Source organism: Schistocerca piceifrons, chromosome 1, assembly GCF_021461385.2.
Source record: "Schistocerca piceifrons isolate TAMUIC-IGC-003096 chromosome 1, iqSchPice1.1, whole genome shotgun sequence".
In the NCBI taxonomy this organism is placed as follows: Eukaryota; Metazoa; Arthropoda; class Insecta; order Orthoptera; family Acrididae; genus Schistocerca; species Schistocerca piceifrons.
The window spans coordinates 171,581,547-171,606,299 of NC_060138.1; the positions used below are offsets into that span (position 1 = coordinate 171,581,547).

The 24,753-nt window shown below is 39.0% G+C and overlaps 1 protein-coding gene and 1 non-coding gene across 2 annotated transcripts in view; both read left to right on the forward strand.

Annotated features, from left to right (window-relative positions):
* The window catches only part of LOC124786712 (protein KIAA0100), a 329,777-nt gene that overhangs the window by 97,091 nt on the left and 207,933 nt on the right, over nt 1-24,753 (forward strand). Inside the window, exons 9-12 of the mRNA XM_047254285.1 lie at nt 1,288-1,501; nt 14,292-14,574; nt 24,120-24,295; nt 24,435-24,574. Of these exons, the coding sequence (XP_047110241.1) occupies nt 1,288-1,501; nt 14,292-14,574; nt 24,120-24,295; nt 24,435-24,574 (813 nt within the window). The remainder of the gene's footprint in view (nt 1-1,287; nt 1,502-14,291; nt 14,575-24,119; nt 24,296-24,434; nt 24,575-24,753) is intronic.
* Nucleotides 5,705-5,778, forward strand: Trnas-cga. Its single transcript has one exon. It is a non-coding gene; the product is annotated as a tRNA-Ser (tRNA).

Consider the following 24,753-nt stretch of genomic DNA (forward strand, 5'->3'; position numbering starts at 1 on the left):
ACTTGAGCAGCGTCCTGCTCATCATTTGGCTTTGTATTGCTGATATGGGGCTGACGCAGGTAGGGCATTTTGTCAATAAATTTTCAACCTTTCTTGAACTCCTTATACCAATGCTTTACTTGGAAACAAGAAAGGATTATTCCTCCAAACTGTGGAAGTAAGTGGCGATGGATTTCAGCAGCATTAACATTCTCATTCTTGAAAGACTTTATCATGATGCATTGTACAACAGCAGAGTTTAAGCTTCACTTGTCATCACAGCAGCTACTGAACTCGGGGGATAAGTTGACGCCCCAAGGTCAGCATTCTCATTCAGATATCTTTCCTCATGTGAGTGTAGAAGCTGGAACACAGCACGCATCCATCAGAGTGCATTTCAAAGAAAGGCTAGTGTATGTTCAATCCATACTCACTTCTGATTAGCTAGACTCGAAGATTGAAAATTCCTGTTAGCTACTAAACAGCTAGCAGTGTTCGTTGAAACAAGTCATGGTGTGTTGCAAACAAGCATATTTCCTTACAGATACAGGAAACTATTTCCTTAAAAAAATGACATTGTAGTCAAGTAAATATAAAGGTAGCAACAGGAGATATTCAATAGGTATTAAATATAACTGAGGAAGTAGCAGATTTTTTTAAGCAAGTTTCATGCTCATTTAATGGGTTATATTTCATTTGCATAAGCAGAATAGTACTCCATATAGTGATAATTTATTCTCAATATAGTGTATAGATTGTTTCAGAAAGTTGCTTCCCTCTTGTTAATATAAATTTTGAGTCATTCCACATCTCTGAAGGCTCATGTTTGTGATAAGATCTACAGAAAAAGATCAATGAATAAACAAATGAAAGCGAGTGAACCATTTGGTAATATAGGTTCAATGGGAAAAAAGTGCTGTATTGAAGGGCAACATTATGAAGTAGGATGTGAATACAGTATATGATCTATTTAATCATTTATCAGTGGACTCCATTATATGTAAGAAATTTATGTACTGAGAAAAATATTATAGTTATTTCTTGCTATCTCCATTAGGATGTTTCATTTTTGCCAGTACAGGTGTCTGCTGTGTACAATATCTTCTTATTTAATTCCGTGCAAACACCCACACTGCACCTTTATTGGTAATTGTGTGATTGATCTGTTTGATAAATGCATTAATTTGTTTACAGTTCCATTGTGTGTTCATTAGTTTATTGCTTCTATGTTGTTTTATATCTTCCAGTGAAACTCCATAAATGTTGTATGAAGACTGTTACAGTGTTGAACATCATTGTGTTTCATAGGCTATGTGTGTATCCAGTGGAAAGGAGGACATTTTGGTTTCATCCAAAGATGATAACTTGTGGCTGAGAAATATTCTCAAGTACTATCAACTGAAATGCTGTGCTGAATTTTGGAATGCTTCTGCTCTACTGCGTGTTCCTGACCGGCAACACTGTGCATTGACTGGTTTCAGCCATTGCAAGGTCAGCTTAAACCAGCAGTCGGAATTCAAAGGTATCTCAAGTTACAAAACTTTTCCCATATTTTACTTTTTATCAGATTTCCTTTTCTTTCAGCATAGCCACAGTGGTCTCTGTGGAGAACACTATTCTATTGTTATACAGATTGAATAATATGGTACAGATTTATGTTTGTGATTTTACCTGTTAAAGAGAGTATGTTGACTAGCTTATGGTGAATAGAATGAACTTCAGTTCTCTATGAACCAACACAAGTAGCTATCCACTGCCTCATACATCTTGTTCAGTTGTGGTAGACTTTTTATATTTGTATTTCTCTCATGTAATTATGTCAGAAATGGCAAAAAGAGTCTCATACTTTTCATCCCATTGATAGTAAATTTATCACCATTTATTATTTTCTGTGGAACTGGTTGAATAGTGTTCTGACTTCTCTGTAAGCAACTGGCCATAATCAAGTATTTTGTCTTTAGCTGCAAGAAATTTTTAACTTGATTTAACTGTAGTTTTTCTTAATGGTTGTTAATGATTTGCATGTGGCATAATAGTCTTAAAAAGACTTCTTGCAAATCTAAATGCTGTTTTATTCATCCAGTATGATTCCCGCCAAAGTATTCTTTTTTGCACAGAAAGCTTACTTTTTGCTGTGGCTGCTGTGTAAGAGAACAAGATCACGTGAACACCCTAACTTTTTATACCTTGTGGATTTATTGACTATTTTTCTTTTAATGCTGTTAAACGTATGAAATGCGGTAATATGAAATACACTGCACTAAATCTACTGTGCTGTGCTACATATTGCTCCACCACACTCAGTGAAACTTGGCATCAGGGTTGTGAGCACACCCTCACTTGTGCATATTTCAAGGAGTTTCTGCACATGTGCAACTGGTGTGACATAATTGCCTTACATGCCAAATACGTACAGATTTGATTATTGATGTGCACACTTCATAGCGTACAACTCAACTACTAGTTTACATCAATGCCACCAGGTGGTAGCCCACTGCAGCATACTTATATCTACATTTCCCAAAAATCCTGTTAGGTGGTAGCACACTCAACAATATGCAAATTTACACACTATATACTAAATTTACATCAGACATCAGTATATGTTATAGTTATACTGAGAGAAAAACCAATTTTGTGGGATTCTGAATGCGACGTGTATGTAAAGTTTTGGGTGTTATCATAGATTAATCCATTTAAGGTGCTGAGAACCATGAAGCATGTCATCAACGATTGTTTGATGTAGCATTTATTTGTGCTTCTGACATCTGTTAATGTTATGGTTTATATGTACTGTAGGCTCATATTGTACATACGAGGGTTGTTCAATAAATAATGCCCCAAATTTTTTATCTCGGAACATATTTATTGTTAAGAGTAAGAATTTGGTGACTCTATAAATAAACATGTCTTGTCCATGTACTATTTTTCTATGGCTGTATACCAACATTGTGGAAGAGCTTGTATTCCCTGCTGGTAAAAGCTCTTGTCCTGTAGACATAGCCATGTTTTCACTGCAGGACTGACACACTCTTCATCTTCAAAGTGTGTTCCCTGTAGAGAATCTTTAAGCAGCCCAAAGAGATGGTAGTCCAAGGGTGCTAAATCTGGACTGTAGGATGGATGAGGCAGTGATGTCCAACCAAATTTGACGATGTGTTCCCAGGTTTTCAGACTTGTGTGTGGGCTTACGTTATCATTTTGGAGCAAGATTTCTGCTGGATTCTTGTCCGATCGAACACATCGGAATCAGTTGTTGAGTTTATTCAGAGTCTTCATGTATGCCTCCAAATTGATGGTTGAAGCTCTTGACATCACATCCACAAGAATGATCCCAGAAGATTGTCACCATGACTTTCTGGCAGAGGGCGTTGTCTTGAATTTCTTCTTTTGTGATGAATGAAGATGATGCCACTCCGTGGACTTCCTTTTTGTTTTTGGCACAAAGTGGTGCACCCAGCTTTTGTCACCCGTAACAATCTGTGACAGAAACGCCTCGGCATCCGTATCAAAATGCTCCAACAATTCAGATGAAACGGCCTTTATCTGAATCCGCTGTGAGTATTTGTGGAACCCATCATGAGGACCTCTTTGAATATCTGAGAGTCTTGATCAATGCAGACTCACTTCCAGTGCTGACTTTCAACTTTAGAGCCAATTGTCAGCATGAATAATGGCATCCACACAATTCAGCATGTCTGGAGCAGTGGCTCTGACAGGACATCCCATGCATGGCTGATCATGGAGCTCAGTTTCTGCATTTCCTGAGGCTGTAACTTCTTTACCCATCGTCCAACTGTAGTTCTATGAACTGTAGCTTTGTCATACAGTGCACACAATCATTTATGGATGGTCACCATGGTTTCTTTTTCTGCACGTATGAATTCAGTCACAGTATGGTGCTTGTAATGTAGACACCATTTTAATGCTGTACTGCAATCTGCCAGAACGGTTTGAAACTTCACCGGCGCACAGAACAAACATCAAATGTGAAGCGCCAACAAGGATGTTTATGTATATTAATGACATTTTTGAAAAAATGTGGGGCATTACTTATTGAACAATCCTCGTATATTTGAACATTCATGAAAAGCTGTCTCCATGGTTTCTCAGATATTCACTAAATAGGGCGATCGAAGACTGCGTGATTTTGACCCTTATGGCTCTCAGTGCCTCATTTGTATTCTAGTCAAGTGACCTATATGGTAGATATTACTATTTGAATTTAATCATTTCCGCAAATGGCAGTTTACATTTGGAGTTGGTTGTCTACTATGCAGGAATCGACTTTTCTTTGGCGTGTCATAATGAACCCTGTTGAACCTGTATTAAGTGCTAACAGAAAAGAAAATTAGCAAGAAAAGTATGCCACATTGCAAACGAGACTCGTTGTCTGACAAAATGATGAAATCAAATAAGTGTAACTACAAGCGAATATTTAACAAAGAAGTGTGTAATAAGCGTAAGTTGTTATGTGGGTGCAATGTAAGAATGTCCAATTTTCAGCCAAGAAGTTAATTCATTAACTAATACATGAATTAGTGATCTTGTACATTTGCCCCCCCCCTCCCCCCCGCCCCCCCCCCCCCCCCCAAAAAAAGAAAAGAGCATGAAAACTCACACTTACATGAAAATGTGGAATGGAGAGTAGCGAAAGCTTGAACATTATTTCATTCTTGCCATAAACTATACCTAATTATGTACAAAAGAACAAAATTACACAACAAAAATTCTTACTTTTTTCAGACAAGTTAAGCATATTATTATTATTATTATTATTATTATTATTATTGTCAGTGGTTGAAGTTGTATAAATATGTTGATGAGCATAACTGTTATACAGCAGATGCTATTAATTTTGCACTCTCGTATTTATCTGAATTTAAAAATTTGTGAACACCCAGAATGTGTATCCACGAGCCACCACTGCTCTTAATGATTGTTAGTGCTTCACATGGAAATGGCATAATAGTCTTTAAAGGATCTTCTTGCAAATCTAAATGCTGTTTTATTCAGCCAGTATGATTCCTGCCAAATTATTCTTTTTTGCACAGAAAGCTGACTTTCGCTATTGTTGAAAGCTGAGACTCATAATTATCACAACTTCTTTTTTGCATCATTGCACAACAGAGACATTCTACTGTCAGCAGGAAAAGATGAACTTCAACTTCCTGTTTTACTTTTGTTTCAGTGCAGTTATATAGTTTTGTTACACAATTGCAGATCTGTTGTAGTTTTTAAATTGTTTTGCTGCTAAAGCATGATTATTTTTGTTCTGCTTGTAGATAAAAGTACTTACTTATAATTGACTTATGGCCTGGTGATATTATTACTTATCATAAACTTAATTTTTCAGAATGAGATTTTCACTCTGCAGCGGAGTGTGCGCTGATATGAAACTTCCTGGCAGATTAAAACTGTGTGCACCGACCGAGACTCGAACTCGGGACCTTTGCCTTTCGCGGGCAAGTGCTCTACCATCTGCTCGGTCGGTGCACACAGTTTTAATCTGCCAGGAAGTTTCATATCAGCGCACACTCTGCTGCAGAGTGAAAATCTCATTCTGGAAACATCCCCCAGGCTGTGGCTAAGCCATGTCTCCGCAGTATCCTTTCTTTCAGCAGTGCTAGTTCTGCATGGTCTGCAGGAGAGCTTCTGTAAAGTTTGGAAGGTAGGAGACAAGATACTGGCAGAAATAAAGCTGTGAGGACCGGGCGTGAGTCGTGCTTCGGTAGCTCAGATGGTAGAGCACTTGCCCGCGAAAGGCAAAGGTCCCGAGTTCGAGTCTCGGTCGGTGCACACAGTTTTAATCTGCCAGGAAGTTTCATATCAGCGCACACTCTGCTGCAGAGTGAAAATCTCATTCTGGAAACATCCCCTAGACTGTGGCTGAGCCATGTCTCCGCAGTATTCTTTCTTTCAGGAGTGCTAGTTCTGCAAGGTTCGCAGGAGAGCTTCTGTTAAGTTTGGAAGGTAGGAGATGAGATACTGGCAGAAATAAAGCTGTGAGGACCGGGCGTGAGTCGTGCTTTGGTAGCTCAGATGGTAGAGCACTTGCCCGCGAAAGGCAAAGGTCCCGAGTTCGAGTCTCGGTCGGTGCACACACTTTTAATCCGCCAGGAAGTTTCAACTTAATTTTTTCTTAACTCTTGAAGGAATTATTTTTGTGACTACTCCATGATGATGAGCTTCTAATTGTCCCATAGTGACTTTGTTGCACAGATAGAGAGTTGTCATTAAATTGCATATAATCTACAATTCAGCACATGCAACTGCTCAGAAGAGATACACAACAACACATGGCAGTTTTAATATCCGTAAGTGAGGGCACTTTTGCCAATAGTAGTGAGAAAGTGAGGCTGACTTGCATGTTTTGTATGGGGGCATGTCCTAAATGAGATGAGGTGGAATTTGGCAGTCAGTAGAGCTTAAGTAGACTGAAGACTATAAATTGTTCAGCAGTGATCTCTTTAGACACAAGTAAGCTGATGGAAAAAAATCACAACACCAAGGAGTCGTGTGACATTAAACAAAGTTATATGCATCTTTCTATATCTGAAAAATGATGTCTCTTCCAATTTCATGCCAGTCTCGTAAGAATGACAGTAATAGTGCCACTATGAAGATGCTGAACATTTTCACTTTACATACATGTTGTAAAGGTTGTCAGCAGCACTTAACCTTTAAGAGAGGACGTGGTGAGTTGATATTAGTCAAGAACGCCTGTAAGGCACAAAGACACTGTTATCAACACCCCACTGAGTTCGTATGAGGTCATGTGTTAGGGCCACGAGAAGCTGGATGTTCCCTATTCAAAATTAAAGACAGACTTGGAGGAAAGTACATGACTGCTGACAGTGGTGGTCATGAAAATGTATGACCACAAGAAGACCAGGCTCTGGCTGTCATGTGGCTCTACCAAGATGGAAGCCCATCGTGTTTGGTGTATGGCTCTGTTGCATCTGCAGTAGCAATGTGACCACAATTGGCACCACAGTGAACTGTTACAAATCTTTTATTTCAAGGACACCACCAAGCCAGATGCCTCTTGCATGGATTCTACTGTGCCTAAACCACCATCATTTACGACTTCAGTGGTATTGAGCAAGACCTCATTGGAGGGCAGGGTGAGGTCATTTGTGTTTCCTGATGAAAGTTGGTTATGCCTCAGTGCCAGTGATGGCCATATGTTGGTTAGAAATATGCCAGTTGAATGCCTGCAACAAACCTGTCAGTGTGCTAGACACACCGGACATACAATTGGAGTTATGCTCTGGGATGTGACTTCGTATGGCAGCAGGAACTTTATCATGGTTATTCCACACACATTGACTGTAGATTTGTACATCGGTGTGGTGATTCAATATTTTGTGCTGGCATTCGTGAACAGCATTCCAAGGGTGGTGTTCTAACAGGATAACATTCGCCCACATACCACTGTTGTAACCCAACATGTTCTACCAAGTGTCAATATGTTGCCTTGGCTTGCTTAATAACCAGATCTGTTTCCAATTGAACACATATGGGACATCGTTAGATGACAACTCCAGCATCATCCACAAACCAAGTGCAACAAGCATGGGACTCCATCCCACAAATCCGACATCCAGCCCCTGTACAACTAAATGCACTCACATTTGCATGCCTGTATTCAAAGTTCTAGTGGCTACGCTGGTTATTAATGCACCAGCAATTCACATTTGCAATGGCTTATCTGATACTTACATTAACCTCTGATCTTGCAATGTTAATTATTTAAATAGGTTACCTAGATAAATGTATTTCCAAAATTTCTTTACTCTCCATTTTTCGACAGAAAAAATATCTTCAGTTACATTTAGTAACTGTTACTTTGGCACAAAAATGAGTGAAATACACAGCCATGAAACTATTTTATATACTGCCACTAGTGATAAAATATCTGATAGTGAAAGTGTTTTCAGGTACAAAGCAAAGTTGTTTCCTCTTGTTTCTTCCATATCGTAGAGGAATTCTTGAATTCTTAAGGCACTTGTACAGGGTTTGTGTAAAAAGTATTGGGAAAAGTTTGAGAAAAATAGATTTATTTGATATATTGCTAAAATGCCTCAAAACTCTTCAAAGTACACCTCTTCAGCATTAACACCCATTTACTAGTGACTTTTTCATGATTCAAAGGCTTCCTGGTAGGTGGATTCCAGAGGGTCCTTAAGGATATGTATCCGGCTTCTTTGACAGCACTTAGGATTCTATGGTTGTGTCCGTTGAGGGAGGATTTCACTTTTGAGAAGAGGAAGTAGTCTGTCAGTTGCCAAGTCGAGACTGTAACAGGGTTGGGGAATCATCATTCCGGTGATGGCTGTCCTCACAGATTGATCCTTTGCTTCTGTCTTCTTAGCACTTATAGGTAAAAAAAGTGCCATTTACTGTCTGCCCCTCAGTTACAAATTCATAGTGGACCACCACCATGGTGAAAATGATGAGTAACTTTGGATTTGTTCATTCAAGCCTTTTTTGGATGAGATGGTGCTACAGTGTGTTATTCAGAACTTGGGCACTTTGTTTCTGGGTCATATTCAAATATCTAAGTTGTATCTCCTGTGATTATGTTGTCCAAAAACTCATTGCAGAAAGGTCTTTGCAAGCAGACTCTCACCTCTGCTTTTGGTTGTCTATCAAGACCTTTTTGATGTATCTATTGGGTCTCCAGCTGGAACATCTCACCATCTGGGCACAAAATTTCAGTGGTACACCACCTTGCTTGTGGAAACGATTAATCAATACCAAACACCTGACAGTTTTTGAAGACCCAGACAAGGACCATTATTTCTTAATTTCAAGCAGGACAGGCTTCAAACTCTTACTTAAAGGATACCCCTTATCTTTGTTTATAATATTGTCAGATAGCTGGATTTCAATGGTTTCTTTCACTACACAGTCCCAATGCCACGATGCAGGGGCAACCATTTGTGTCTCATAGTGCAACATTTTATGTCCTTCAATAAGACAGTTTTCTGCCACTGCATATTTTTCTGTCTGAAATAAACGCATATGGCGAGGATGCTCCATGCAAGGATCCTGGACCATACAAATCATTTGTTCAATATAGACTTTCCCACAATGACAGGAAGTCTCTTGTAGGTTCTGGGCTTTTTCAAATCAAAATCATCCTTCACTGAGCCCAACAGGGCTCTGGTCTTAGCTGGCAGATGTAATACACTTTTAATATTAAATTTCTTTAAAATTCTACCAATTTTTGAAGATATGCTCCCTGCAAAAGGTAGGAATGCCACCAATATGCTTGCACCTTCTGTTGGTTCCCACAAAGGTGCAATCTGTAAAGCACAATGGATCTGATTTCCAGTATAACCATTCTGCTTGAACACAGCTTTTAGATGGTCCAGTTCTTGTGTCAAACTATCTGCATCTTAGGTGGCGTAAGTTCTTTTTAGCAATGTATGTAGGACCCCATTACATTGGTAAGTTGGATGAAAAATTGATGCTTGAATATATCGGCCCTTATGTGTAAGCCCACGGTCTTCAAAAACTGTCAGTAGTGTTTGATATCGATTTATCATTTCTGTGAGCTTGCACAACCAGTGTCGGTAGAGGGTAGTTATGTTGGACCCATGGTTGGTGTAAAAAGAACCCGCCGTGGCATGTTCAATTTCAGTACTAATGAAATAGTGTGATGGCCTACTCACCTGATGTTGGCAGCCAAGTAGACCATCGAAATATTGTGTCCAGATGACGAGATGTTCTGGCTGGATATCTGACACCAATACAACCAATTATTACACCGGGAAAGTTTACGGAACCACACAAGACCATTTTGAAGCTTAGTGCAGGTCTTTTGTATTACCAACTCTTCAGTGATAATGGTGTGCACTGTCATCTTATCGGTTCCAGTTGCACCTATGTCCATGTGCACACTTAACCAACGGTATGAATTGAGCGCTTCACACACAAATGATCTCATCATCCTCTCTTAGCCACCTTCGATGAGCTTGTAGCATTTAATAACTGTGATTTGTGACATGTTCATCTTTGATCTCTTGGTGAATCGTGCCAAATGTTTCTATACACAATTTCCCCAGTCCAAAACAAAATTTTATGGCATATGAATGTTCAATAATTCGCTGCATTTTGTGCTTTCACAGAGTCACTCGACAGGGTTCCACTAAAAACATGATCATGCCTGAATGAATTATTATTTTGGTGTCTGGCACTTGGCACAAGTTGGTCACTCCCCCCCCCCCCCCTCCCCCCCCCCCCTCCCCCACCACTGAGTGCTGAGCAGGCACAGTGTGAGTGCAGTGTAACATACAGTGACATCAGGAAAAAATTGTTCCTGATACTTTATATAGAGACTCTGTACATATTGCACCGTAGCCCTTCTGAACTACTGATGTTTCTTGATTATCCATCTTCTAATTGCTTCTTTTGTTATTGTTTCAATTTTCATTAATACATTGATTACAGTTCACTTTCCCATTGCTTCAGAAGATTAACTTTGAAGACTTTGTGAGAGTAATCCAAATTTCTGTGGTCCCGAAACTTACCTTTGTATCATCTCAGTATAGTTTCCTTTAAAATATTTGCAATTGGGTACTCTTTGAATCCATTTAGTGACTGTACTATAGTTTTCCTCCTATTATTCAGAAACAGTTTGTAGGTATGTCTGGAAGCTCATGGGAAAAAATGATTGTGGATGAGATATTTAATTATAAACGTAGGCTTCTGTGGCTATTGTCACATTCAATAAAAATTTTCTGTGTTTGTGACCACATTATCAAAAAATATATATATATATATATATATATATATATATATATATATATATATATATATATATATATATATATATATATATATATATATATATATATATATATATATATATAAAGCTACCGATATTTCAGTCCCTGTTGTGAGTAAACAAAAACACTCTGGAGGAAGTTACTTGCAACAGGGACCAAAACATCGGTAGTTTTATATACAGGGTGATTCAAAAAGAATACCACAACTTTAAAAATGTGTATTTAATGAAAGAAACATAATGTAACCTTCTGTTATACATCATTACAAAGAGTATTTAAAAAGTTTTTTTTTTTTTCACTCAAAAACAAGTTCAGAGATGTTCAATATGGCCCCCTCCAGACACACGAGCAATATCAACCCGATACTCCAACTCGTTCCACACTCTCTGTAGCATATCAGGCGTAACAGTTTGGATAGCTGCTGTTATTTCTCGTTTCAAATCATCAATGGTGGCTGGGAGAGGTGGCCGAAACACCATATCCTTAACATACCCCCATAAGAAAAAATCGCAGGGGGTAAGATCAGGGCTTCTTGGAGGCCAGTGATGAAGTGCTCTGTCACCCATTCTCTGTAAACTGTTTATACCAACGTTTAATACACCACCTATCAGGAGGTTTAACACCATACTTCGTTCAAAATGCACGCTGAACAACTGTCGTCGATTCACTTCTGCCGTACTCAATAACACAAAAAGCTTTCTGTTGAGCGGTCACCATCTTAGCATCAACTGACGCTGACGCCTAGTCAACAGCGCCTCAAGCGAACAAATGTACAACTAAATGAAACTTTATAGCTCCCTTAATTCGCCGACAGATAGTGCTTAGCTCTGCCTTTGGTTGTTGCAGAGTTTTAAATTCCTAAAGTTGTGGTATTCTTTTTGAATCACCCTGTATATTGACAATGCGGTCACAAACCCAGAAAATTTTATTGAAGGAGATATTTGATGTTTGGGAAGGAGTAAACATCATTCGGAACCATATCAAAACATCAAGTGGCTGTGAAAGTGTCTGCTGTCAGGATTTTTAAAAATAGTCGATGCTTCTCAAAGGTTCTTTCAGAACACTTAGAATGCCATCATTGAATAAACCAGTCTGTAGTTGCCTTCTTCAGACACGTTGATGGCAAATAGTGGAAGCACTAAAGGTAAGCACTTACTGTATAGTTGAGGTGTCGAGCAATTGACAGGCACAAAAATTAGGGGTATGTGTAAATATGATCCATATCTGTTTGTGTACCACATTTGGGTAGGGGGTTCCTGCCTGTGTCAAAGTGTAACGAGTGTCATTGGAGATAGATCCAGGTGCACAATGGTCATATTGTCCTGGAGTCAATCGGTACAGTCACATAAGCCACCAGTTACAACTGTGAATATCATTTTTACAACACAAAATTAAGCTTGTTAAATATTTTTTGACAGAACTACAAACACAGAATCTGTAGTTGCTTGGATATATGACTCAGTATCCATTCATTCTTTGGAGACCTTAAGGAGATGGAGAAAAGAAGAATAATATAATCTGAGACCTCAGAAAAGCTGCTAATCCAAACCCAAAACTACGAGGGTGGTTTGAAAAGTTCTCGTAATCACCACGAGAGGTCGGTGCTAGCGCAACGAGTTTTACACATGATATTCATCGGTGTGTTGCCTGTAAATACATGCCATGTCGGTGCTCTTGTAAGAGAGCTGTGGCGGTGACGTGGCTCTATTGCTGTTCGCACGTAGTGATTTGTGAAGACGGAAAAAAATAGATTCGAGCAATGATTAAATAGTTTGTAAAGAAAGGTATGAGAGCAAAGGACATTCATGCTGATTTCCAGAATACACTGGGGGACTCTACTCCTTTATATTCAACTGTTGCCAAGTGGACAAATGGATTTAAATTTGGTCGGGAGAGCTTAGGTGGTGATCTGCGCAGTGGTCGGCCAAGATGTCACTACTCTGGAAATCATTCCAAATGTGCACAAAATGGTCATGGAGAATCGCCGATTGCAAATGCATGAAATTGCTCACACTTGCCAAATGTCATGTGAAAGGGTATATCACATTTTAATTGAAGAATTAGAAATGAAAAAATTATTTACATGATGAGTGCCACGACTCTTGAAGCTCGATCAGAAATGCGTGAGAATGGACATATCAGTACAACGTTTAGCTCGTTTCTGGAGACACGAATAAGATTTTTTGTGCTGGTCTGTGACCATAGATGAAACTTGGGTGTACTACTATACCCCCAGAGACAAAACAACAGTCAAAGCAGTGGAAACATGCTGATTCTTCACCACCAAAGAAAGCAAAGGAAACTCCTTCATCAGGAAAGGTCATGGCATAAGTGTTCTGGGAAGTGAAGGGGATTCTCGTAGATTACCTCCCCACTGGACAACCAATTACTGGAGAATACTATGCTAACCTCCTGGACAAATTGCAACAAAAGGCCAGAAAGGGAGTCATCTTCCTTCAACATAATGCCCACCTGCACACATGTGCCATTGTCATGGCAAAATTACATGAACTAAGATATGAAGTGTTGCCACACCCACCTTATTCACCCAATCTGGCTCTGTCAGACATCCATCTCTTTCCAAAACTGAAACTTTTTGTTGGTGGACAAAGATTCACTTCAAACAGCCAGAGTTGATAACTATTTTGCAGGCCTAGAGGAAACTCGTTTTCGAGATGGGATCAAGGCACTGGAACATTGTTGGAACAAGTGCATTAGTCTACATGGAGACAAGATTGAAAAAGAAAAAAGTTTCAGTTATGTAAGTACTTTTTTTCTATTCCGTTCTGAGAACTTTTCAAACTGCCCCCCGTACACCTCATGCACTTTTTAAGAACAGTATACATCTCTTTCGAACTCTTTAAACATACACACTTTCTTGGGCATCAGCTGTTGGGTACATCTTCAAGAGAATTTGTTCATGTCTAACTTTGGTGAACCTTTATAACACCATTCTCAGGGAAAGATAAGATCTCCAAATATCATGTGAAGTCACTCAAGGCAGTGATTGTCAATTAAACCTTCTACAAAATTGTAAGAAAAATCATCTAAAATTTTTTGTTGAATGCACAATCTGCAGTGACTGAATACAGTATTGTGGTTCATCAGTGCTTTCATTGTCAAATATTGTAGGAAGTTTCTACACAAGGTTAGATAAACTTTCATACATGACATTTTTGTTGTTTTTGCAAACTATATGTAAATAATGCATAAACTCTTTCACAAGTCTGTCTGTGACACTTTCTCTCCATTTTTATCTGTTCAGCCCTTTATATTCCAAGAGAGAGGAGATAGTTGATTGCCTGTTTATATTTTTTTCCCTTTAATAATTGCTCTCTTCCCCAGGTAATTAGATGCTTCTAGCTTGAAATGAGTCGTAGGTTTTCTTTTATTATAGGGCTCTACTTTTATATACATATCAATTCATAATTAAGTTAAAATGTAACTACTCTATGATTACGACCATAACTTAACCCATGAATTCTGCAGGAATATGAATCTTTGTGTCCATAGATCTACAGTATGGCAGCAGAGCGAAAGAACTGCTAGAACAGTGCCGATGGAACAGTGAAATACTTATGGAGTCACTGTGGTGTTGTCTTGGTGATTCAGTGGTTGAAGTGGATCCACATATTCTAAAGAAGTGCCATACTTGGGGAACTCCACTGTTCTTAGGTGTTTTTCTGATGAACGTCCAGAATCAAGATTCAGTTCAAATGAAAGTGAATGCGATGCTAGATATCTTACGTGTGGAATGGAGTCCACCACTTGCACAGCTTCTTATCCAAGCTCTCAGGTGGGCCTTAAGACTAATCTATAATGCACAATTTTTGTCACTTTTATAATGAATTGCAATCTCGCTGAATGAAGATATGTTTCATTCATCTCTGTTGTTACATCTGTACAGTTAGTATTACAAATTATTGCTTTCTATTGCTGTCAGGTGGCTATGAACTCATTTTGTATGGTAGAAATTGTTTGCATTTCAATCTGTATTAAATTAACAGTTCAAAATTGTGACTTGCAGATACAGTTGTACAAAGTGAAACTTCGCTTTCACAGCAAGTTGTGTGTTGGATTAATTTTTCTCATAGGTTGGAACTGTTTCTCACAAAGTGCCCAGATTATGAACATTAGCCTTTTTGTTGTCATAATCATCATCATCATCACCGCCGCCACCACCACCACCACCACCAGATAGGACTATCCAAAAAGCAACCACCATTAAGCTGTAAATAAAATACTGTAACAGCCAAAAAAATTCTTAGAAAAATCTTATAAATACATCTCTCTATTACATCTCTACATAATTATCATTCAGGTTTAGCCATTCACTGTCTGTCTTAATTAGTTGACAAATACCTATAGCCCGATTAAAATTACTGAACAGTTTATGTCTGATACTTGCCACTACAGTGTTACCAGATCGGCTGCCATGACTATTTGGTTATATGTGACACACAAACATGGCATGTCACTCAACAAATGCTGTTAATGTGTAATGTGGAGCAACGTTGGAAGTGGTCACTGTTAGGTATGACGGAAATGTGAGATGCTCTTTTTTGCAGCTAATTTTAAGTGACCAATGACTGAACTGCTGCAGACAAAGCATTTTGTAGCACTTAAACTCATGTCCTAATCTAACCACAACTTTGTGATGTGTAATGTATCTGAGAAAACAGCGGTCAACAATCTGCGACAGAACTGTAATCGCAATCGCTTTGTTCATGGTAGTTAAAACTAACCTCCAGGAACAAACTCAAGACAGAAATATTTCAGTTTCAACACTAAAAGCATTATTGCTATCATTGATTACCTGAAGCTAACCTTACACTGGCTACATGAGCTGCCGCTTTACCACCCGAGCAGTAGTCCTGTTTGGTACCTGGTGGCAGATTACACTGTTCTACAAAAAAAACCTTTTTTTCTATTTCTGATAGAAAATATTGTGATCCTAGTTGTATTTTGAGTGCTGAATTGAAAACTGTTTTTGGTTTTTTTCTGTCAGGGATAGTTTATGAGTAATTGCAATTTTATTTCTCTTTTCAGTTTCTGATATAGTGCAGCAAACGTGAGGTGAAATTCGACAAACAAATGCACACCTTTCTGATGTTATAAGTTCATCACATTAATGGAGGGTGGGATCTAACATATAACACAGTAACCTTTGTGTATACACTTTGAAGCATTTATTTGACATGAGAAATTACAGAAAATTGACAAACAATGAGCCACTGCCTTGTAATGCGCATCACTTTTTTCTCTTGTATTGTGAATCTTTCTTCTCTTGAATGATATTCCAGCAATAATCTGCTAACATAGAAGGTACCCACTTCCCTTCATAGCACCTTTCTATGGTAGAAATGTCTTTATGGAATCTTTCCCCATGTTCATCCGATACATCACTACAACTCTCTGTGATGTAGTCCAGATGAGAGTCCATCATATGTACTTTCAAAGACATATTGCACCCCAAATCCTGATATGCTTTGATCATATCCTTCACCATTGCTTTGTAGTTAGTAGCTCTTCTTCTTCCGAGGAAGTTTTCCGACACCATCTTGAAACAGTCCCATGCAGTTTTTTCTTTATCAGTTAAACATACTTCAAAATTTGCATCTTTCTGCAGCTCCCTGATTTGTGGGCCCACAAATACACCTTCCTTTATTTTTGCAGCTGAAAGGCGGGGGAATTTGGTAGCTAGATATGCAAACCCACAGCCTGTTGGATCCATGGCCTTCACGAATTGTTTCATCAGGCCAAGTTTGATGTGAAGCAATGGAAGTAGTATATATTCAGGAGCTACCAGACTTTCACGTTGTACATTCTTTTCGCCAACTTTCCATCTTCGCGTAGGCCATTTCTTTTTTACGTAGAGAGAATTTCGGTCTCGACTATCCCACTCGCAAAGAAAACAGGCATACTTTGTGTAGCCTTGTTGCATTCCCAGTACCATAGCAATTACCTTGAAATCTGCACATATTTTCCATTTGTGTTCATTGTATTTTAATGAATTTAGCATCCTTTGTATGAATTCGTAATTATCTTTTGTCAAACTAGCGTAAGCTACTGGAACAGAGGGTATTTTATTTCCGTTATGGAGCAAAACACCCTTCAGACTTGTTTTCGATGCATCTATGAAAAGTCTCCACTCCTGTGAAATATAAGTGAAGTTCAGTACTTTCATCAGGCCAGCAACGTCACTGCAAAATATCAGTGCTTCGTCAGTTGAAAAATAAGAAAGAAAGGCATGTTCTCTGTGCCTGAACACACTGATTTTAGTACTTTGGTGTAGTAGATTATACTCTTGTAATCTTGAACCAAGCAGCTGTGCCTTTTGTTTACTTAGTCCTAGATCTCATGCTAAATCATTTAAATCTGCCTGTGTTAACAAATGTGGCGATGACTCACTTGTGCAGTGATATAAAGAATCATCATCTGTGATTTCTTCAGTACTACTTATTTCACTGTCACGGAATTTGACCTCAAGCTCTTGAAGGTACTGGAAGGTTGTCGGAATGCTGCACTGGCATTCTCGCTGAAGGCAGATCTGGGTAAACAATGTGCCTCTTCAAATTTTTGTTTGTAAAACCCAGAATTTTTGTTAGACAGAAATAACAATCAGTAACATGGTCCTTAGGCTCCCTCCACACCACGGGAATGGCAAACAACACCACATTCTCTTTACTTTTCCACCACTGAATTAGTTTGCAGTAACATGTAGGACAACAGAAATGTGGTGCCCATTCTTGATCTTGGTCTTCTACCTCTGCTCCAAAGTAATGTTTGTATGCTTTCTTTATGACTGAAGAAATTTTCTTCCTATTTCTGGCAAAAGTGAACTTCCCACAGATGTAGCAGAAGTTGTCCAGCTTATATTGACATCCACAACGACGTGGCATTCCTGCAAATTTAAAAATACCACTTTGGTAATACACCTGTATCAAATTAATAGTAGGGAACCAGAGGAATGCTGATGTGTAAAGACAAGCAGTCGTTTTACCTTCAGCACCAGGCTCAATCAATTTACACACAGGAACTAAAAAATTCAATCGTGCTCGGAAATATGACAGACAGTTACTTGTCAGCCAAAACACCCACTCGTTAAGACTGACACAAATTGCGGCTAACACCACTGTTGTAAACTCGATGCACCTGCCCCTAGGAGGCGTGAAGCTTTACTGCCGAGGCAGCGACCGGCTATCGCCGTTCGAGTTAATGAGATAGATGTGGCGGGGAATAACCTAATGATGTCTGATTCTTCCCACCTGCTGTTGCACAAGAAATTATCACGTTCTATCACTACATGATGCGGCAACATACCTGTATTTCTCTATAACGTCTCTGTGTTTGGCATGAATTGTGAATATACATATATATACATATTACATAAAAAGTATCCCTGACAATGATATTTTGTTTACATATTTGAATTTCCCATGGTAAAATGGTCTAGAAGCACATACTTTGATATCAGAAATAGAACCTATGTCGAACAGTGTTATAGGTGACACGGGCAGATTCCAAATAAAAAAATATGGTAGGAAGAAAAATAAGACAAATAAAAAATTCAATACAATGATGAAAATGTTGCAGTAAAGTATTATAAATTAAAAAACTACATTAAAAAGAATCTATTGAATAAAAATAATAATCAATATTTTGATTAGATTTAGAAATAACAGAAAAGTGTTGCTTCTGATGAGATTAAAGCCTGTGACCTTCTACACAACAGGTTTATATGCTAACCACTGTCCTGCTCCAGTACACTGTGTTGAGTTATTATTTTTATAATTCTGGAGACCCACTCACAGCAATGAATTGCAGCGTTCAAAAATTCAGTTTCAGGCTTATCTAATGTGAGCTTACCTCTGTGAGTATAATAATTGTATATGTGATGCTGAATTGCACCATGTGCAAAAGTTTGCAGTAATATTTGATTAGGGCTGTGTATGAAACTTGTATTTCATTAGCATCGTTGTGTGTGTGTGTGTGTGTGTGTGTGTGTGTGTGTGTTTGTGTGTGGCGGGGGTACGTGTGTGTGGCGGGGGTGCGTGTGGAATGTTGAAAATCATTTAGAGTCCAGCCTGCACTGTAGAGCAGACATACAAAAAGTTACATTTGAATTGATCAAGGAATTCTTGAAGTTTCCAGCAAAATATGATCATGTGTTATCTTGTATAGCAGCTGTGAAGAGACCGTATTGGTTGTTTTGAATAGCTCTTTTCAGTTTTCTTAATGTCTCACAGTAAGTTTCAGAACTGGATGCAGTTCCACACTGCATGATATCTACAAACCTAATTCCCTCAGCGTTCTGAAACATAGTAGTCATAATCTTTCTTGTTGACAAAGTTTGATGTGCATGTTTTGATTTGATGGGCAAGGCAATATGATCTCACACCATCATAAACATTCATTCTTTACTTTCAAGCAAGCATCACATTTGATTCATATACAACACAAATTCCGTAATAAACATGAAGAGCTAGGTGATTTTTTGCCTCTAAACGCTGTGTTGCAGAACAAATTTCACATTTCACTGGATTCTCAATTACAGCATTCATATTGAATGGCTATTGTATCGAAACCTGAAGAAATATTGCTTTCTTACTCTCCCAGTGTAATCACATTGACTGACTGCGTGGGTTGTTGGAGTGATTTTATCATTCTGTGCCCTACTTCCCATGCTACTTGAAATTGGAGGCTACTTTCTGGATAGCTGTCACAATATTTGTGTGCAGTTATTAATCATCATCTGGTGTACACTATTCACTTTTACATTATAATATAGGACAGTAAATGTTAAATATTCACATCCCCTGTATATAAGTTTCTTTTTTGTCCTTTGTCATGAAAATGTAACTAAAATAATCCATTTCATATTTTATAAGGAGCCAAAATTGCCAGTTCTGCCTAAAAGCCCCCACTTCACATATTTTTAGATTATTTCATATGCCTTTCTTCATGTAGGTGTTCAGCTTGTAGCAAAATTGAAGTATGAATGTGAGTAAGTAAATAAGTTCCAAAATAGGGCAGTGGCTTCAGTGTTAGACTACCCCCAATAAATCAACTACTAATCCTATTGTTTTGCAAGGACCATTCTTTTCCATCTGTACTCTGGACAATTTATTGATTCATTGCATGACTTACAGAAAATATATATATACACAATAGAAAGAAACATTCCACATGGGAAAAATATATTAAAAAAGATGCTGCGACTTACCAAACGAGAAAGTGCCGGTAGACAGACACAATAAAAACACACACACACACACACACACACACACACACACACACACACACACACACACACATCCATCCATCCGCATATCCATCCGCATATATACAGGCCCAAGCAGACATATGTAAAGGCAAAGAGTTTGGGCAGAGATGTCAGTCGAGGCGGACGTACACTGGCAAAGATGTTGTTGAGTGACAAGTGATGTACGAGGGGCGGCAATTTGAAATTAGCAGAGGTTGAGGCCTGGTGGGTAACAGGAAGAGAGGATATGTTGAAGGGCAAGTTCTCATCTCCGGAGTTCTGATAGGTTGGTGTCAGTGGGAAGCATCCAGATAACCTGGACAGTGTAACACTGTGCCAAGATGTGCTGGCCGTGCACCAAGGCATGTTTACCCACAGGGTGATCCTCATTACCAACAAACACTGTCTGCCTGTGTCCGTTCATGCGAATGGACAGTTTGTTGCTGGTCATTCCCACATAGAAGGCTTCACAGTGTAGGCAGGTCAGTTGGTAAATCACATGGCTCTGCCTTTGATCGTGTACACCTTCCGGGTTACAGGACTGGCGTAGGTGGTGGTGGGAGGGTGCATGGGACAGGTTTTACACCGGGGTCGGTTACAAGGGTAGGAGCCAGAAGGTAGGGAAGGTGGTTTGGGTATTTCATAGGAATGAACCAAGAGGTTATGTCGCATCTATAAAGTGTTTCCGGGCATCCATGAATTTTCTTTTTGGGGATTTGTGCAAAATGTGCTCCATAGTTTGTTCCAGTGTTCTGCAGTCACGTTGGTCATCATCAGTCCATATTTTTTAGATTGGTTTACATCTAGGGGTTGGATAGTTGGGTCTCTGTTACCTAAATTCTTATGACCATAGATGGAAGTCCAGTGATTTCTCCATTCATCTTGTAGATTATAGCTTTCTGGGGCGAGTTGGCCAGTATTTACCCAAATTGGTTCTCTAGATTTTAATCGAATGCATGCTAAGTTGCTCAATATTTCAAGAATAGGTAAGTCTCTGGATCTTTGGAGTTTCATCCATTCATGTGTTGTTGCTTGTTATCATTGGAGAGCTGGAGACCAGTATAAGTGAGTTCTGACATCCATGGTGTTGGTGTAGATGTGAGTGTTTCTGTCACGATCCTTATCACATCATATAGATGAATATCTATTTTGTTAACATGGCTGCTTCTTCTCCAAACCGGAGAATAGTATTCGGTGACAGCGTAAACAGGTGTTTGTGTTATATCCCCAGCTAGCACCAGCAAGTTTCCTTAATACGTTGTTTCTCGATTTTAGCTTTTGTCGTGTTAGTTCCATTTGTCTCTTAAATGTCAAGTACCTGTTGAGAGTCGTACCCAAATATTTGAGGTGTCAGCTAGGTCACAATTTTTTTGTTGTGGAAGATTCTGTTGGTTAGGTGGAATGAGCTGACTTCTATTATATTAGGGTTCTAGCAATGTCTCCACTTTCTTTTCTAGCTCATTAGTAAGTATTTCTTTCACCTTCTTCAAATGTGTTACCTTGAGCTGCAATCGCTAGTTAGTCATTGTAGCTACACTCATAGAATCATTAGTGGTTATGTCACTGGCGTACGGGTTAAATAAAAGCGGGGGCAGAACCTTACTCAATGGGAGACCATTTGATATGGTATAAAATTTACTTATCTTTCTCCAATGTTTAACTTTGAAAGAGCTATATTTAATCATGTTTTCCATTAGAGCATTGATCTTTGTGTTTGGATCAGTTTGATTTAGCTTATACATTAATCCATCCAGCTACACTGTGTCCATATGCTGCTGCGAGATCAGTAAGTGCCACTGAGGTTTTCTGTTTCTATAAGAAGCCTGCTTCTACAAATGATGTCAAGATGAGAACTTGCTCACAGCAGCTTCGATTCACAAGAAATCCTGCTTGGTGTAGTGTGGTTATGGCATCAATTATGGATATATTCGGTTATACAGAAGCCTTTCCAGCATCTTGTAAGAAATGCTTGGTAGTGTGATTGAACAATAGCTTGCTAGGTCTTCTTTGGGTTTTCCTGGCTTGAGTAAATCAATAGGTTTTGCGATTTTAAATAGCTGAGAAATTTTTCCACTGTCCAGCATTTCATTGTAAAAGTGTAGTAGTAGCAGCAGCCATTGTTGTGCTTTCTTTGTTAGTTGTGTAATGAGCAGGGAAATAGGAAATATACCATACAGTGTGGCAGCTTTCCTGTTTTTGAGGTATTTGATTACTGCCTCAAGCTGCTCCTCTATGAAGGGTAAGGAGAGATTAGGGTGTTTTATTTTTTTCTCTATTGTCCTTTAGCTGCTTCTTTGTTTCTTTTTCGAAAACCAGATCAACTTTTATGTTTTCTGCAAGTTTCTTCATGTGTAACACTGCTTGGGAAGGTGTTACGTCGGATTCTGATTTGGGATGACTGTTGCTTCACCTCGTTCCCTTTGGAATGACTATACTTTCCTACTGCTGTTAGCCAATTCTAGATTTTTTTATACTTTCTGTCCATCTTTTCTTATATGATTCATGAATAGAGAGTAAGAGCCTGTCTCTGAAGACTAGGTTGCCTTTTCTTGATATTTTCTGTCTAGGTATTCTGCCTCCATGTTGCAATACAGGATGTATTCTTTCCTATAATCCCTTGGAATATGTTGTTTTTTGTTGCTGTAGTCATTCTAACAAATCTGTTATAAACTGGCTATTGTAGGTATTATCAACTGTGTGTTTGAGTTAATTTCTTTCTGGTATTATTCCCAGCATGGTTTCTGGACTGTTCTTATTAAGAGAATTTCCCTGCAGCCTAGGTCTTCGTGGCAAACGAATCTGCTCCAGTCCAGAATCCCTGAACCATTACACCAACAACCTGAAAACAGCTTTCGCATCCCGCAACTACCCTCCCGACCTGGTACAGAAGCAAATAACCAGAGCCACTTCCTCATCTCCTCAAACCCAGAACCTCCCACAGAACCACCCCAAAAGTGCCCCACTTGTGACAGGATACTTTCCGGGACTGGATCAGACTCTGAATGTGGCTCTCCAGCAGGGATACGACTTCCTCAAATCCTGCCCTGAAATGAGATCCATCCTTCATGAAATCCTCCCCACTCCACCAAGAGTGTCTTTCCGCATCCACCTAACCTTCGTAACCTCTTGGTTCATCCCTATGAAATCCCCAAACCACCTTCCCTACCCTCTGGCTCCTACCCTTGTAACCTCCCCGGTGTAAAACCTGTCCCATGCACCCTCCCACCACCACCTACGCCAGTCCTGTAACCCGGAAGGTGTACACGATCAAAGGCAGAGCCACGTGTGAAAGCACCCACGTGATTTACCAACTGACCTGCCTACACTGTGAAGCTTTCTGCGTGGGAATGACCAGCAACAAACTGTCCATTCACATGAATGGACACAGGCAGACAGTGTTTGTTGGTAATGAGGATCACCCTGTGGCTAAACATGCCTTGGTGCACGGCCAGCACATCTTGGCACAGTGTTACACCGTCCGGGTTATCTGGATACTTCCCACTAACACCAACCTGTCAGAACTCCGGAGATGGGAACTTGCCCTTCAATATATCCTCTCTTCTCGTTATCCGCCAGGCCTCAATCTCCGCTAATTTCAATTTGCCGCCGCTCATACCTCACCTGTCTTTCAACATCTCTGCCTCTGTACTTCCGCCTCGAATGACATCTCTGCCCAAACTCTTTGCCTTTACAAATGTCTGCTTGTGTCTGTGTATGTGTGGATGGATATATATATATATGTGTGTGTGTGTGTGTGTGTGTGTGTGTGTGTGTGTGTGTGTGTGTGTGTGTGTGTGTGTGTGTGTACCTGTCCTTTTTTCCCCCTAAGGTAAGTCTTTCCGCTCCCGGGATTGGAATGACTCCTTACCCTCTCCCTTAAAACCTACATCCTTTCGTCTTTCCCTCTCCTTCCCTCTTTCCTGATGAAGCAACCGTTTGTTGCGAAAGCTTGAATTTTGTGTGTATGTTTGTGTTTGTTTGTGTGTCTATCGACATGCCAGCACTTTCGTTTGGTAAGTCACATCATCTTTGTTTTTAGATATATGTATATAGTTTTCCTTTTATAAAATTTTCAGGTGCATACAGGAATACAGACCTGCTCGAAAAGGCTCAAATGTGCAAAATAACCAAAAGGTAATACACAGTTTTTCTGGGAATAAGAATCAGACCAGTATTCAGAAGTTCATCAGTTCTTCTGTTGTCAACATTTCACTGTCCCATGTCAATGGATTTTTCTTCGCAGATAAAAATGGTAACTATTTTATGTGGCATTTTACTATGAACAAGATCTATATGGAAGAGATGTCTGTAATATAAACAATAGAAATTACGATGCCACCTTTCCTGTGAACATTTAAATACTCAAATGTGTTCCTTTTATTATTATGCAGTTTGCATAATGGTCAGATTGGATTCAATGCAGACAGACAGTACCAGTTCAAAGCTTTGTGTGATCCTTGAAGGAGCAAAAGTGGCCTCAATTCTACCCACAAAGAGTCAGTATATTTGCCTCAAGTCTGAAGAAATAAAGGCTAGTACAGAATTAAGATAGTATAAATACATTATTTTATGCCTAGAAATAATAAAGCTCATGAATATAAATATTAATTTTTTTGTTCAGTCAGTAATCACTGATTATTATTATTATTATTTATATTTATATTTATGAAAAGTGATAAATATTTGTTCTGAAAAAGCTACACATAATTT